At 56.2% G+C, this 15,250-nt stretch overlaps 1 protein-coding gene, 1 long non-coding RNA gene and 1 other non-coding gene across 5 annotated transcripts in view; 1 reads left to right on the top strand and 2 right to left on the bottom strand.

The window, feature by feature from the left end:
* The window catches only part of LOC102546106 (integrin alpha-E), a 51,818-nt gene that overhangs the window by 26,962 nt on the left and 9,606 nt on the right, over positions 1-15,250 (bottom strand). For all 3 annotated transcript variants that reach the window (XM_072940318.1, XM_072940317.1, XM_072940319.1), the window contains exons 3-14: positions 8,051-8,142; positions 6,800-6,867; positions 6,327-6,444; positions 5,960-6,100; positions 5,481-5,596; positions 4,737-4,888; positions 3,820-3,973; positions 3,081-3,231; positions 2,539-2,606; positions 1,664-1,799; positions 761-900; positions 303-443 (exon numbers count right to left, since the gene is read on the bottom strand). In XM_072940318.1, the coding sequence (XP_072796419.1) occupies positions 303-443; positions 761-900; positions 1,664-1,799; positions 2,539-2,606; positions 3,081-3,231; positions 3,820-3,973; positions 4,737-4,888; positions 5,481-5,596; positions 5,960-6,100; positions 6,327-6,444; positions 6,800-6,867; positions 8,051-8,142 (1,477 nt within the window). The remainder of the gene's footprint in view (positions 1-302; positions 444-760; positions 901-1,663; positions 1,800-2,538; positions 2,607-3,080; positions 3,232-3,819; positions 3,974-4,736; positions 4,889-5,480; positions 5,597-5,959; positions 6,101-6,326; positions 6,445-6,799; positions 6,868-8,050; positions 8,143-15,250) is intronic.
* LOC140686406 (uncharacterized) lies at positions 7,714-10,224 on the top strand. The gene is made up of 3 exons (XR_012060195.1): positions 7,714-7,825; positions 9,862-9,941; positions 10,039-10,224. It is a non-coding gene; the product is annotated as an uncharacterized lncRNA (long non-coding RNA).
* TRNAP-UGG (transfer RNA proline (anticodon UGG)) lies at positions 14,998-15,072 on the bottom strand. The gene has a single exon. It is a non-coding gene; the product is annotated as a tRNA-Pro (tRNA).

The raw sequence follows: 15,250 nt of genomic DNA, 5'->3' as shown, positions 1-15,250 counted from the left end.
AGCTACCTCCCACAGTGACTGTGAGAAACAAATGAGATCGCAGACAAAACATGCTGTGTCAACTGTGCAGCGATTTGGAACGTGGTCATCCTCAACATGAGAAGACGAGGTAGGGGAGGCGAGACAGTGGGGGAGGGCAGGGAGAGCAGTAGTGGCCCCCCACCCCCACCCAGGCCACCATCCACTCTAAGCTCCCTGTCACCGCCCTCTGGTGCAAGGCAGGGCCAGGGTGCTCTCAGCCTCCAGCATGTTGGCCCCAGGGTGAGCAGCCACAGCCTCAGCAAGGACAGAGACTCTCCCACCTGCTTGTTCACACGGTACATGTAGACTCTGCCCTCCTCTCCTTGAACGTGGTAGAATGGAGCCGCCACCAGCAAGAAGTCCGTGGTCCCATCCATGTCAATGTCCACAGGGCACAGCCCAGAGCCAAAATAGGACCCCATCTACATTGCAGGAGGAACACAGTCACGGGGAGGGCTGAGGAGGCCCCCCCAGACCCCTCGGCAAGGCTAGAATCCTGTTCTTGCCCTTCCTGGACCACCGAATTGGGGTCACACCAGTTTCATCTGTTCACCGGAATAACACAGGGGACGGGGTGAACAGCCCCCCCCCAATGAGACACGCAGAGCTGGGGCAGGAGCTGAGTTCCGCTGGGGCTCTGCCCAGGATGGGTGCCCTGGAGCCCACCCCTTTCCCTGTGGGGTCTCCAGACCCCTCCTCTATAGTAACGGGGGTGGGGAGGGTCTTCTCCAGCACATACCTGCTCGCCCTCCAGCACTGGCACGAAGTCAGTCTCTCTGCCCTCCTGGAGCTCAAACACAGCCCCTCTCTGCCTGTGCCGTGGAGCCCCCGCCACATAGGCGAGGCCAGAGGGCTTGTGCAGCACAGCCACCGAGTAACCTGAGGGTTGGGGGCTGTGACTGGGAGCCCCCACCGCCTGACTCCTTTGAGCCCCCCACCTTCCCAACTAGACCCTCGAAGTGGCCTGGGCAGGGAGGCAAAATTGGAGAGACTATCTTTCTCATCCTTTTAAAAATTCATCAGGATTGCTCCCACTTACCCACTGTGGCCAGTCACACACACGGGCCCCAGCACACAGATGGGATGTACACACATTATCATACACACAGCTTCGCTCAAAATGTACTCCACAATTACTGCCCACGTTCATTACCCACACAGCACAGGAAGACCGAGGAGGGCATGAAGGCTCACCTACCACTATTATTAACGGCAAGGCTCTCTCCTTCCCTAGGCAGCCACCCAGGGCCACCCAGCACTTCAGTTCTGAGCAGGCCTAATTCTAAGCCTCAGGGTCCCTAACCAGGGCCCATCCCTTAGTCCATGTGATCGACAAGGGCCCTCTTGGACTAGGAAGCTTATTGCAGCCTAAGGTAAGATCTCAGTATCCCAGACAGCCTCCAAGTCTCCGCCCTCACCCAGGCAGCCTCCAGGCCCCGCCCTCACCCAGGCAGCCTCCAGGCCCCGCCCTCACCCAGGCAGCCTCCAGGCCCCGCCCCCACCCAGGTAGACTCCAGGCCCCGCCCTCACCCAGGCAGCCTCCAGGCCCCTCTCTCACCCAGGCAGCCTCCAGGCCCCTCTCTCACCCAGGCAGCCTCCAGGCCCCGCCCTCACCCAGGTAGACTCCAGGCCCCGCCCTCACCTAGGTAACCATATTGCGCAGCCTTGGCATCCACCACTGTCTGGTTCAGGAAATGGCCCCGACAGTTATTTGTGTCATAGAGCAGCACACCCCCCGACCAATCAAAGGCCCCGACAGCTCCGAGCAGCACCTGTCCCTGCAGGGGACAAGGGTTGGTGACCCTGTGAGCAGGAGGGACCCAGGGCCAGCTATGGTGGCCAAGGGTCTACCGGCCAATGCAGTGAGCCTTGCAGAGGGGACAGGAGGTGTTCAGCATGCCTGTGTCCCACCTGCCAGAGGTGCAGGAGGATGGTGAGATGGCAAACTCTAGGTTCCTGCCTTGTACCCATGAGTTTGTCAGGGCAGCTGTCCCCCCAGTACCAAGGACCTCCCAGGGCAGAAATCCAACCCGGGGCCCAGATGTTGAGTGTTAAAAAAAAGTCTGACTGAGCAAGACATGGCTCATCTCCACAGGCCGCCCAGCCAGGGCCCAAGGCCCACCTGCAGGGAGAGATGTGCCAGCCCAGCTTCCACCACATACATGGACAGTGTCCTCAATGTGCCTGCATGTCTCCCCATCAGCAGGGGACAGGGCCTTCGGTCGGAAGAAGTACTCAACTTGGTTGGCAAGCCCAGCCAGGCCAAAACCCATGTCTATGCTAAGGGACACTGCTTAATCCTGGAACAGGACAAAACAACCTCCTGTTTATAAGTAGGGCCTTACTTTCATTGACCTCAAAGGTCCAGTTTTGGGGCAAGGAAAATTGTCCTAAAATGGCTCCTTCAGAGGCATCACCACAGGAGGGCAGGGAGAGCAAGAGGTCCCTGAGTTCCTGGGGGTCGTGGGGGCGCCCTCCTCTGTGGGGAGCCTGCCCGGTGTTGAGTCGGCCATGTACCTCGTCCAGGATCTGGGCGCTGAACCCGACCTGTGCCAGCTGGTAGTGGGGGGCGTCTCCGACCGTGCCTGGAAGACAAGAAGCCAGTGAGTCGGCTGTGGGCCGAGGTGAAGGGAGAAACCACGTCAGAGAAGGGTCCAGCTTGGCCTTGCTCCCAGGGGAGCGATGTTCCACACGATGGGCTGAGCACCAGGCTGGAGGAGAGATCTGGGTCCTGACAGAGCAGGCTGGGCAGCCCCCATCCCCCACTCGCCCTTTTGGGCCTCGGTCTCCTCATCTGTGAGCTCCTGGGAGCAGGAACCACACCCCAGTCAGCCTTTATCTCCAGCACCAGAAAGAGCCTCATGGAATCTGGGGGAGGTAAAGAGGGCTGGGGATGCTGTTGCCTTTTGAGAGATGGAACAGCTGAGGCTCAGAGAGGTGACGGTTGTCCAGAGTGCCACACGGAGGTAGGACGGGGCGGGGCTGGAGCGCAGGTCTCAGGCCTCCCGCTGAAAGCTCAGGGGGCTGCCGCGGGCTGGTTGCGGCCCCTGGAGCCTCACCTTCCACGCGAATGATGCTCTGCTGCAATTTGCTCAGCAGCCCATCCAGCGCCATGTAGTTGGTCACCTTGAAGGCGTGGGCCTCAGGGGTCTCTGAGGCAATCAGCTTCAGTTGCTCATAGGTCTTGTTATTCTTAAATGCATCTCCCACCTGCACAGATGCCCTGGGCAGTGGTCAGCGTGTGAGGGCTCGCCAGGCCCAGGGAGAGCGCTGAGCCCGCCCGCTGGCTGAGGTCCTCCGCCTTCTCCCTTCTTTACCTGCTCCCTATGCTCCTCCACACACACTCTACATGGGTTTTCCTGAACACACTGGGCTCCTTCTCACCCCTGAATGTCCTGGTCCCTCTGCCTGCAGTGCCCTTCCCGCCTCCCCTGTGCCCTTGGTTAGCTACTCCCGTTTGTCCTCCAAGACTCGGCTCAGCACCATCTCCTCCAGGAATCTTCCTGCTATCCCTCCCATGGCTCCCAGAGTGTCCACCGCTCTCCCCATCACTGCTAGGCCAGTGAGCCATGTCCACTGTTAGGAAATGAGCCCTCTGGGGGAAGACCCAGAGGTAGGCGGGGGCTGAGGGGAGCAGGGGACATGGCGGGGCTGAGAGAAGAGAACTTGGTGAGTGTGAATGGAGCAGGTTTGGGTAAGCTGCTTACCGAAGTCCCTCTAGGAACCCTGGCTCCTCCCCACCCCAGGCTGTACAGGGTCACAGGGTACCCACCCACCCGCCCAGCTCCTGGCTCTTACCCCAATGGCAAAGCGCTCAACACCTTGCATCTTTGGGGAATTGATGACAGTCGTGAGGTTGAGGGGGTCCCCGAATATGTCCCCATCGGTGAGCACCACCATGACCTTGGAGGCCTTTCTTCTGGAGCCATGGCTTGGGGTGAAGATGTTGTCTCTAAGTCGGGGAGAATAAATGGAGAGAACTTTGCCAAAAGGACGACTGAGCCTGGGGGAGATTTTACTGAGCTGTTATAGAACTGGAGAGGATTAAGGAGCCCTCCTAGGGGAGCAAAGGCCCAGAGAGGGACGGTGATGCCCTACGGTGCACAGCAGGGCAGGTGGACATGAGGCTGTAACACACATGTTCTTGCCCCGCACCTGCTCCCAATGGAAAGATGCTGGACAGCACTTGAGCCTCTTCCTCGCATGCACGTGTAGGAATGATAATGACATTAATAACAGTGGCTGAGATTTACATAGCACTTATGTGCCAGGCACTGTTGTAGGTGCCGTCCAAGTTTTAACCCATTTAATCCTTACAAAATCCTATAAGGCAAGTACTACTGTTACTCTCATTTTAACAGTGATGAAATTGAAGCACAGAGAGGTTAGGCAACTTGCCCAAGGTCTCACAACTAGAGCTGGGAGTTGAACCCAGGGAGCTTGGCCACTGAGCCCCTCCCTATAAGCACTGTGCCTGATTGCCACTGCGGGAGGAACCTTTGGAGGAACTTTTGGAGGACTGTCCTGGGGTGTCATCCACCAGCCAAGGCTGGACTAGAGGACCTCACAGTCCCCTTTCAGCCAAGGAAGACCCTCTCCTCTTCCCAGTTCTGGCCAGCCACTTTCTCCAGTCAGGATGCCTCAGAGCCTCTGGGCAGGGCCATGGGCCGGCACCCAGCAGGTGTGCAGGTAATCCCCACTGCCCTCACACTCACAGCACATGCTGCATGGCAGAGGCAGTCTTGGTGACATTGCCCACTTGAGTGATGTTCTGGACTCTGGCGAGGGAGGCCGTCACGTCTTGGCTGTCCTGAAGGTCAAGCTCGGTCTGGATGACTGTCCCGTACTGCACCAGGGCAAAGCTGCACTGGAGGGGAGGGCCAAGGGGGGAGGAAGTTGGCAGAGTCACCATGCCCACGGCCACTTCCACTCCTTAGATGGCTCCCCCTGAAGGCAGTGCAGAATCCACTCCTTCCTCCTCAACTCTGGGCCAGAGGAGATGCCGAGGCAGAGGGAAATCTCTAAGCCAGTAGGGGGCGAGGAAGGTGTGATGGTAATGCCTCCCAGTGAGTCACAGGCTGCTCCCTGAATCCACGTCCCTGTTTGGTCCCCCTCCCCGACACTGGCTCCAGGATAGGCCATGTGACTTGCTTTGGCCAATGGGGCATCAGCCAATGTGATCCAATCAGAGGCTTGAAAAGCGCCTGCCATGAAAGAGTTGGGCTGAGCTGCTGAAGGCACAGGACCCAGACAAGTGATGGTACCTTAGGCCCCCCAAGCAAGCAACCAGAAGTCTGCAGCTACAGGAATAACTCCAGCAGAACCACCACCCTGCTGAGCCCAGCCCAAATAGCTGACCCACGAATATGAGCAGGTCACTGGGGGACGCTTTGGGGTGGCGGGTTCACTGTGGTGGGTCACCCAGAGGCTGTGTGAGTCCAGCCCTTAGGGAAGCCCACCTCAAAGCACTTCTCATAGACGTTCTTCATCATGTTGGAGATGAAATCTTTGGCTCTCTGGAAGTCTGGGGGATCGATGCTTCCTGAGCCATCCAGGATGATGGCGATCTCGGTACCTGGGCCAAGACAGGGAGCAGGTCAGGAGTGGGCGTGGCATTCGGGGCAGGAGTGAGGGCACCCACCCCACTGAAGCTCTGAGGGCTCAGTTCAGGGAGGACGTCGATGATGCTCCCAAGAGGGAAGCCTTTGTCTCAGGGGCAGAGACAGTCAGAGGCTGCTGGGGCTCTGGCTGTGTGTCACTCCTCGCACTCCCACTCGCCTGTAAGATGGAGTGGGGCAGAGCTGGGAGTGGCCAGGCCTGTAGAATCCAGCCACTGCTCCCCATCTCCCGGACCTAGGGCCCCTCATCCCTGGAGGTCACCAGCCTAGGGGTCAGCTCTGACAGCTTCTGGGAGCAAGCTAGATCTGCCTCTTCTTACCTGCTCCCTCCTCCTCCTCCTCCTCTTCCTCCTCCTCCACCTTCAGAGCCCGGCGCTGCCTGGCTCTGTTCTCCGTGCTGCCTTCTTTGTTCCTGGAGCAGACTCCAGCATCCACATGGGCATCGGGATCCAGGAGATTCTCTTTAAAAAGTACACATGGACGAGCCCAGGGTCAGATGGCCTCCTGTTCACCTCCAGGCAAGCCCACACTTAGCTCTGCCCTGGTTCCCTTCACAGAGGCCTAGACCTTTTGGCCCTCTCGGGGCCTCTGTGTCCCTCTGCACCTGCTATGGGCTGGTGCCTCTTCTTGGAGACCTAAGGAGAGCTCTTCAGAGCTGTCCAAGGTCAGAGAGGGTCCAGTTCTTACCAAGGTTGGAGAAGTAAACCTGGGCCCGGGGCTGGAGGTCAGGACCCAGCAGGCTGCAGTTACCCGTGAACTCTGAGCTGAGGCTGTGGGGCCGCCGGGTCGGCACTTGAATGCAGATCTGGAGGAGGGGGAGAGGGAGAGGGAAAAGCCTGGGTCACCCCAGCCCAGGGCCCCTAGTCGCAGCCATCCCCTCACCCCCATGCCAGAACCAAGGGCCTCAACCAGACAGGGGACACAGGAACAGCTTGCTCACTCCTCAGCAGGGGTAGGAGTCAGTGCTGGGACCAGTGTGCTGGGTCACATGAGGACCTGCGTCAGAGCCACCATCAGCCCTGGGGTTGGCACCAGGGAGACAGCTGGGCTCAGCCCCGAGAATAACATGCCAGTCAGGACTGGTACCCACAACGGTCGACCACAGGGGTTAGCACCAGCCTCCCTGAAGCCCTCCATCCTCCCATGCCACGCACACTCACCAAAACACCATGCTGGTTCCGGACAGCTATCACGCCCCGGTACCTCCTTTTTGGGATGGAGACATGCTCTGAAACAGGTAAGCCCAGGTAAGGAGGAGGGATGCTGGGAAGCAGCCTAGGAGCCAAGGTCAGAGGGCACAGGGCCATCTTGGTCAGGGCCCCATGAGGAACCAGTAGCCCCTCTGGGCAGCCTCTAGAAGCTGGATAGGGGGGCCTTCAGGGACAGGCCTCTCCCCCAGGCTCATCCAGTGCCTCATTCAACATAGGCCCCATGATGTCTGCTCTGTGCCACAGTGACAGGGATCCAGAGAAACACACCTGCTCCTTGTCCTCCAGGGGCCCCTGGTCTGGTGGGGCAGGCAGGTAGAGAAGCGCCAGCCGGCGGTGTGTGCAGCGCTGGGAGGACTGGCTCTACAAACCGATGAGCCCTTCTCTCTCAGAGTCCTGTCTCCAGGGACTCTTACTGCCCCACACCCCCGGGGGCAGAGATGTAGCTCCTCCTGCTCCCCGCTCTCCACTGTGGGCCTCAGGAGACTCATTTCTGAGTCACAGGATCACTCAGTCACCCTACTGGACCATGTCCCCTTCTGAGGCAGAGATTGAGGTCTCACAGAGCCCAGGATTCCTCCTTACACAGCCGTCAGCACAGATGGGCCTTCAGTAGGACTGGGTGGGGTGGGGACAGTTTGCTCAATGAGTGAACCAGGTCCATCCATCTGCTGATCAGTGTGACTGACTGCCTGATCTAGGGCAGGCCCCTGCTGGATGCTAGGGTGGCCACAGTTAGATCGGGAGGGGAAGGGGTGGATTCCATTGAGGTGTGATGAGCTGGGATAGGTTGGGTTTTGGAATCAGGTGGAGCTGGGTTTGCATTTCTGGTGCTGCCCAGATGCGTGACCGTAGTCATGCTGGAAACCAAAGGACGTCTCTGGAAACCAAAGGCTTCCTCTTCTGTAAAATGGCATGGTTTTGAGGGTTAAAGGTATACGAAGCACTTAGCAGAATGGAGTATTCGACACGTTTCAGGTATCATTTTTGCTGTTAGGACTGGGTCCAGAATGGTGGGTTGGCGACGAGGGTTGGGAAGGGATGGGACTGGGCATCAGGGTGGAAGGCTTGCTGTCGGTGGTGGTGGGGCCCGGGGTAGAGGGACTGGGTTAGATGGGGCTGGGGCTGGAATGGTTGGGCTGGATGAGTGGGATTCCTAGAAAGGAGGTCCTCGAGCATTCCCTGGAGTGAGGGCTGACTTACCAACTGGGTGGCAACGGAGCTCATCGTGGACGAGGGAACATTGATGCAGGGGCTCTGCAGTCCCACTGGTACTGGGGCTGGTGACCAGAAGCCTGAGCGGATGGGTAGGCAGCAAAGTTGATCTGGTCAATGATTCCCTTCTCCTCCCTGCCTGCCCAGGCCCAGTCTGTCCATTCCAGGCCCACAGACCCACAGGCTCTCTGTTTGGAAATCTATAGAGAAGCCCAGACCTGGAAAGGCAGGCAGACTTCCAGCCTGGGACGGCGGACCCTGCATCACATGGGAGGCGTTTGCTCAACCTCTACCTTTGCACAGCTCCAGGCAGGAAATGGCTAACTGCCTCCCCTCTCTGCCTGCTGGCCCACCCTGACAGAGATGGGGGCGATACCGGTGGTACAGAAAGACTCTCTGCTCTTTGGTGGCAGTGGCGGGGAACCAGGAAGCCACCAGCAGCATATTTGGTTCTGTTGGGGGCAGTGCTGGCTTCCTAGTGGTGGCCGGGGGCCTGCGCCATCTGGCCTCAGTGACAGTGCTTCCCGAGAAGAGTACACTGGTGCCCTTAGCCTATGGGTCGGTCAAAACTGGAGGTTTCAGTGGGTGGGCACCTCAGCCTGATTAAGGCAGTCTCCAGAGATGTAATTGCTAATGCAGATTACATTACAGACTCTGCCCCCTGCCCTGAGCCCAGGAGGACAGCAGAGAGCCAGTGTTGGCCGAAACATCCTCACTGTCCCTGCTGCCCAGGGAGGTTTGGGCTGCCCCGAGACAGGGAGAGAGCTCCCCATCCCAGGGGTTGTGAGTAGTGGGTACTGGGGAAGGCGCCCTGAGACGGGCTTGGTAACAGTGAGCCAAGTTCAAGGTCTTTATGCTGAAGGCAGTAGGAAGCCACAGAGGACTTTGTAAAGGGGAAGTGCATGATTAGTCCGTGTTTATAAAGGGGAAACATGATGAAAAGTTCAAAGTGAGCTACAGTGGACGGGGGGCAGGAACGAGGTGCTGTTTCCACTTCCTCATCTCCCATCACTGGACACTTAAAAAAATGACGATATATGTCATTCACTTATCTCCACGGTTTACAGAAGAATAATAAAATCCACACCTGGGTGTGCCCTAGCCAGTCCACCCACCCCAAGCTGACTCCCGCCCTCTGATAGGGCTCCTGTCAAGGTCAGCTGTGGTCCCCACCTTGCCAAATCCAAGGGACACCTTTCTGTCCTGATCTTCCTCAACCTCTCAGCAGCCTTGGACATAAGCAAACATCTCCTCCCTGAAACCCTTGCGTTTTGATTTCCCTTGACCCCTCTCATTATTCTTTCCCAAATGCCTTAGCTTGCTCCTTCATTGTCTGACTTCTAAATGTCACTGGTGTCCCGGGGCTGGCTCCTTGTTTTCCTCTCCAGCATGCTCTAGTGATCCCTTCCAATCCCCTGGCTTCAATATACCTGTCAGTGCTGAAATTCCCACCTTTGTATCTGCAGCGCCAGCGTCCCTCCCACAGAAGCCAGACCAGCATAGCTGTAGAAAGCAGAATAATGGCCCACCACCCCAGAGAGGTCCAGGCCCTAATGCCCAGGACTGTGAAGAAGCTACTTTTTAGGGCAAAAGGTGCTTTGTAGGTTTGATTAAGTTAAGGATCATGTGATGGGGCAGATTATTTGGGTGGGCCCAATGTAATCACAAGGGTCCTTATGGAAGGGAGGCAGGAGGGTCAGAGTCAGAGATCTGAAGATGGAGCAAGAGGCCACAAGCCAAGGAAGGCAGGCAGCCTCCCCAGAAGCCAAAAGAGGTGAGGAAACGATTCTCCCCTCAAGCCTCCAGGAGGAACACAGCCCTGCTAACGCCTTGATTTCAGCCCAATAAGACCCATTTCGGACTTCTCCTGAACTGCCAGGTAATACAATTGAGCTGTTTTAAGCCACTAAGTTTGGGGTGAATTGTTACAGCAGCCTTAAGAAATGGATAAATAACAACTGCCCTTTGTCTAATAGGCGTTTCAAACTTAGAAAGTCCAAACAGAACAACAGCCCTGTCCTCCTGTGCGGGACCTTTCCACCTCCGCGGCCACAACGCAGCACCACCAACCACTGCATTCTGGAGTCTGAAGCTCGCGGACACCCTCGCGTTATCTTTTCACCCATGGCCTACATCAAATTCATCAGTAAACCCCGTCGGTTCTTCCTCCAAATTACACCTAGAGAGCATCTCTTCTCTCTGTTTCCCCTGCCAGCATCATCTTGCCTGGTCTATAGCAACAGCCTCTTAATTGGGGTTGGGTTTTGGGGGAGGGGTTAAAATTTACTCTCAAAAGTTACGCCATGTCACTCCCGCGGCAGCAGCCTCCCACGCACTTAAGAAAAGAGTCCGCCGCAGCCCGCAGGGGCCTCGAGCCATCTAGCACCACCCCGCCTCTGAGACGCCCCTCCTGCTCCTCTGCTCTCCCAGCTCTGGCTCCACGCTGGCTGGCTCCTCTTCTGGGACTGCCCCCAGCTTGGGCCCTCTGCCTTGCTGTGCCCCCTACTCTCCCCAAGCCTGGCTCATTCTCATCCCTTGGCCTCGCTTAACTGTCACCTCCTCACAGATGCTTCTCCAGCCGGCCCCACTTCACAACCCATTTACTCTGCTTTGTATCACCCTGTTTATTTCCTTCTCAGAATTTGTCCCCATTTGAGAGCATCCTGTTGACTTGTTTGTGTGTTTATTACCTATCTCCCCCCACCCCGCCCCCAGACTGTAAGTTCCCCAGGGAATCTTGTCTGTGTTGTTCGCCATGTTATTTCTAACATCTCGAGCAGTGGCTGGCACAGAGCAGGGGCTCGGTAAATATTTGTTGAATGACTGTTGAATGGCAGCCCAGGTAGCAGGTGAGGGGGCCGATCTGGGGCAGGGCTGAGGGGAGGAGGGCTGATGCAGCTGAGATCTGTGGGCTTGCAGCTGAGCTCCCAAATTAGGTCGCCTGCTCAGCAACCTGCCTCTTTCCCCAGACCCCTCCCCAGCCTGAGCCTCAGCCCTGGGCCTCAGCCCTGGGCCCAGCACCTTAATCTCTCCTCCCCCACAAAGGTGGGCTCAGAACTTTGCTCCCGCCCAGACCGTGTTTTGCTAGGGTAGGTGCAGGCCTGGAATAGCCTCCGCTCTCCTTCCCCCTTCAGGCCCTGGGCCCAAGCTGTTTCTTCTGCCTGCAATGCCTTTTACCTTCTTTCCTGCAGAACAGTTATCCCAAATGCCAGCTCCTCAGGAAGTCACCCCCAAAGTAGGACCACCTTGACCCTCTCCAAGCCCTCCAGGAAGCCCTCACTCTTCCTTTATTCTTAGCTTTTGTTCCCACGTAGATTGTGAGTTCCTGAGAGACAACCATGTACAGTTGCACAGGCTGTGCACTTCAGAACCCAAGATTGCCATACATATTGGTCATGCTATGCTGTGGCCTGGGGCCCAGTCTGGTGGGTGGTCTCTTGAGCTCCAGATTTATCAACTGAGTGACTAACAAATTCAACAATAACTGAACAACCATCAGCTGGCAGCCCCAGGGACCCTATTACACCCCCACCGTGGTGGGTGGTCTCTTGAGCTCCAGATTTATCAACTGAGTGACTAACAAATTCAACAATAACTGAACAACCATCAGCTGGCAGCCCCAGGGACCCTATTACACCTGGGCTGGGTGCAGCGCGTTTCCTGCCTACCTTCATCCATAACCCATCTTTGTCCTCAGAGTCTATTCCCATCCCGCCCAGGGGGAAGGCCTTTATATTCCACTCCATCCTGCTGCAGCTCCCAATGCAGCCAGCCGAGGCTGTTACATCTTAAGGAGGAACAACGTGAGGGAGTGAGAGGGACATGTCATCCTCACAAGGGGAGCCCAACTGGTTCCTCTGTGGCCCCGGGGCGGCCAGCAGTGCGTTTCCTGCCCTGTGCAGCAGCCTGTGGTCTCAGGCTCCAGTGTCTGCATCAGGAACCCAGAACTGCCTCCCACCACATCCTCCTTCCCTGCATGTTCAAACCCACGAGCCCCCCACTCTGCTTCAGCAGGTGTTCAGGGAGGTTTTCTTGCACGCAGCTGGGCTCTCCCTGCCACCACTGGGTGGGCTGAGAGCCTTCTGCTCCCAGGGCTTCAAAGTCCCCCATCCACTGTGATCTTTCAGTTTGGCTTCTGAGGCAGGGGACGTTAAGGACTGTTGGGCCTGAAGCTCGTGTGGTGAGGGCCCTGCTGGGGTACTGGTGGGAGGAGCCTGGGCAGGAGACGGTCACCAATAACTCGGGCTGAAATCTGGCCTTGACAAGTCGGGGGAGCAAGCAGAACGCTCACACACTGCAAAGTTTGCAAAACTGAATGCTGACCTAACCCAGAAGCCATGATCCAGCAGTTCCACTGCTGGGTACGTGCCTGATAAAAAAAAAAAAAAAGAAGTGCCCTCACCCAGCAAAAGAAAGTGCGGAGCTGTGCTGTTCCTTCTGACCCAAGGAAACTGCCAGAACACTCCTCATTAGCACCGTTCACACAAAGGAAAACTCTAGCAACCTCCATGAGCACCACCGCCTCAGGCAATGCCAGGTCAGACTCCTAGACTGCATGCTGAGGGAGAGGAGTCTGACATAACAGAGCACCTACTGCATGCCTCGTTTATGACACGTCCCAAGAACAGGCAGAGCCGGTCCGTGGAGATGGACAGCGGGGACAGCGCGTAACTCTCCCCACCCGGGCTGTGCCTGGGGGGGAGCACACAGCTGCAGGGGGCTTATGATAGGCCGGCCCTGTTCTGCCTCTTGATCTGGATGCCACATCCGTGGGTGGCTCACTTTGTGAACATTTCCTGAGCGGCACGTGGACGATGTGGGCAGTTTTCTGTGTGGCAACCAGAATTCATCTTAATTCATTTTCCTGTAGCCAGATACATCCTAAGGACCTTCTCACTACCCTCCCTGCTTCAAGCCTTCTGGCTGCCCAGACCCTCTGTGCCAGGGGACAAGGCACCGCCCACGTCCTCCATCCAATTTCTCATGGCTCTCAGCCTCAGCCTCGACACTTCCCCAGCTCCCCAACCTCACTCAGGCCTTCCAGACTTCACCCAAGCTGTTCTCAGCCCCGACTCCCCTTCTCATGCCTTCTCACACCAATTCCTACTTGGCCCCCAACTCCCTGTGTCGATGCATAGTCTCTGGACTATGTGCCACTGCGTCCCCAAAGCTCCCTGGACATCCCCACAGAGCAGCCATCACTCCTCTTGTCATTGCCTGACTTGCCTGTTTCCCGCATGAGCCTGGAGCTCCATGAGGGCAGGGACTGTGTCTCCTTCACTTGTCTCCTCCCCGCAGCTTTGCCTGGCACTGAGTAGGTGCTCCTTAAATGAATGAATGAGTGAATGGGCCCTGCCCTCACCACTTAAATCTAATGGTCACCAGCTTCTTCACTGTACAATGAGGAAACCAAGCATGGGGTCCAAGCCCAGGTCCAGGGCTGTGAGGCTGCCCCAGGAGCTGCCACCGTCCACCCATCTCCCACTAAACTGAGCTCTGCTCAGCCAGGAGCCCCAAGCACCTCACCTGGCTCTGCCCCAAAGCCCTCCGGACCCCCGAGCTCACGGCTCAGGTGTGTTGGGTTTGAAGGAAACCCTGGATCATTGGCCAGAAGCAAGGCAGCGGGGGTGGGGAGGGGTGGGGAGGGAACCAGCCTGGGGCAGCTGCACGCACAGAAAGAGGCCTATGACCCGCACGAACCAGAGGGGGGAGGGGAGGGACCGCCCTAGATTAACGGTGACCAAAGAGACAGCAAAGATATACAACGCATGAACCTTGACCGGACCCTGGCTTCAAAACAAAGCAGCTCTGAAAGTCGTTTTGGTGACAACAGGGGGACATTGGCATGTGTATCGTGACCCTTCACGGCAGAACTTCTCCTAAAACCAAAGACGTGCCTCTGCACCAGCACCACTCTCACTGTCTGACAGAGTTCACTGTGGATTTCCTCGCTTATTGTCTGTCTCCCCTGAGTTTAAGGATTTGTGTCTGCTTTGCTCCCCGCTGTATCATCAGGGCCCGGCATACAGTAGGTGCTCCATATAAACATTTGTGGCGTGAATGGCCGTGGTATATATTATTCTACAACTTGCCTTTTTCATCTTAGATTGATCCAGTTCATAACCATTGCACTCATTTCGTTCAACGAACCTGCTTTTAGCATCACGTCGGATGAATCCCACCTATTCCTTCCAGTTTCCGAGGATGCAGATTTCCCGCCTCTCATGGCTCAAAACAATGTCACCATCAGTATCTTTACGTGTGCCTGAGAATGTCCCTAGGGCTGGTATCTGGGAGTGGAATCGATGAGTCAAAGGCCACGTGCATCCTCAGCTCTGCCCGTAGTGGCAAAATGGTGCTCCAAGGTCATTCTACCAACTCACATGCCCACAAACTCCTGTTTCACCACATCCTTACCAGCAGAATGGTGTCAGATTTAAACTGTTTTGCTGATCTAATGGGTGGGTACAGATGATATTTTTAAAATATAAGGTAATGTGTATTGATCTTAAACTTGGCCAGAAATTGTGCCAAATCCTTCAGGTGCCTTAACTCAAAGCATCCTTGCAACAACCTGGTGAGGTCAGAAAATATCACCCCACTGCAGAGATGAGAAACTGAGGCTGCTGTAAGTATAGAGCAAAGCTGTCTCTGAACCACAGTGACCAGACCCACAGCGTGCCTCGTAACCGCTCTGGCCTGCCTCATATTTTCCATTTAAAAAAAATACTTTTTGTCACTTGTCCAAACATCTATATAGAGCATGTGTTACTTTTGTAAGGGGCAAAAGAGCCTTAATAAACTTTTTAAAATTGTTTGATGAGTTTATTTTGTAGCCTTTAGAGTAAATGATAACTTCTCTTTGATCCCTGGGAAATTTAAAAAATTTTTTTGTTGTTTATTTTGGGCGAGGTACTTAGGTTTATGTATTTTAATGGAGGCACTGGGGATTGAACCCAGGACCTCATGTATGCCAGGTGCCTGCGCTCTACCACTGAGCTATACCCTCCCCCTGGGAATTTAATAAACTTTAATTTCAAAGAGTTTTTTTAGTCCCCCCACCCCCTCATCCCTGGTAGTGAAGGGGGCCCAGGGTGAGGAGAGGGGCTCTGGCTGGGAGGACTGGCCCTGAGCTCACAGCCTCTCTCCTGCACGCCCTCCTGAAAGTGACAGGAGGTTCTCCCCAGG

Source organism: Vicugna pacos, chromosome 16 (assembly GCF_048564905.1).
Source record: "Vicugna pacos chromosome 16, VicPac4, whole genome shotgun sequence".
NCBI classification, from domain to species: domain Eukaryota; kingdom Metazoa; phylum Chordata; class Mammalia; order Artiodactyla; family Camelidae; genus Vicugna; species Vicugna pacos.
Note: the sequence above shows the minus strand (reverse complement) of the source record. Positions and strands in the feature narration are given on the sequence as shown.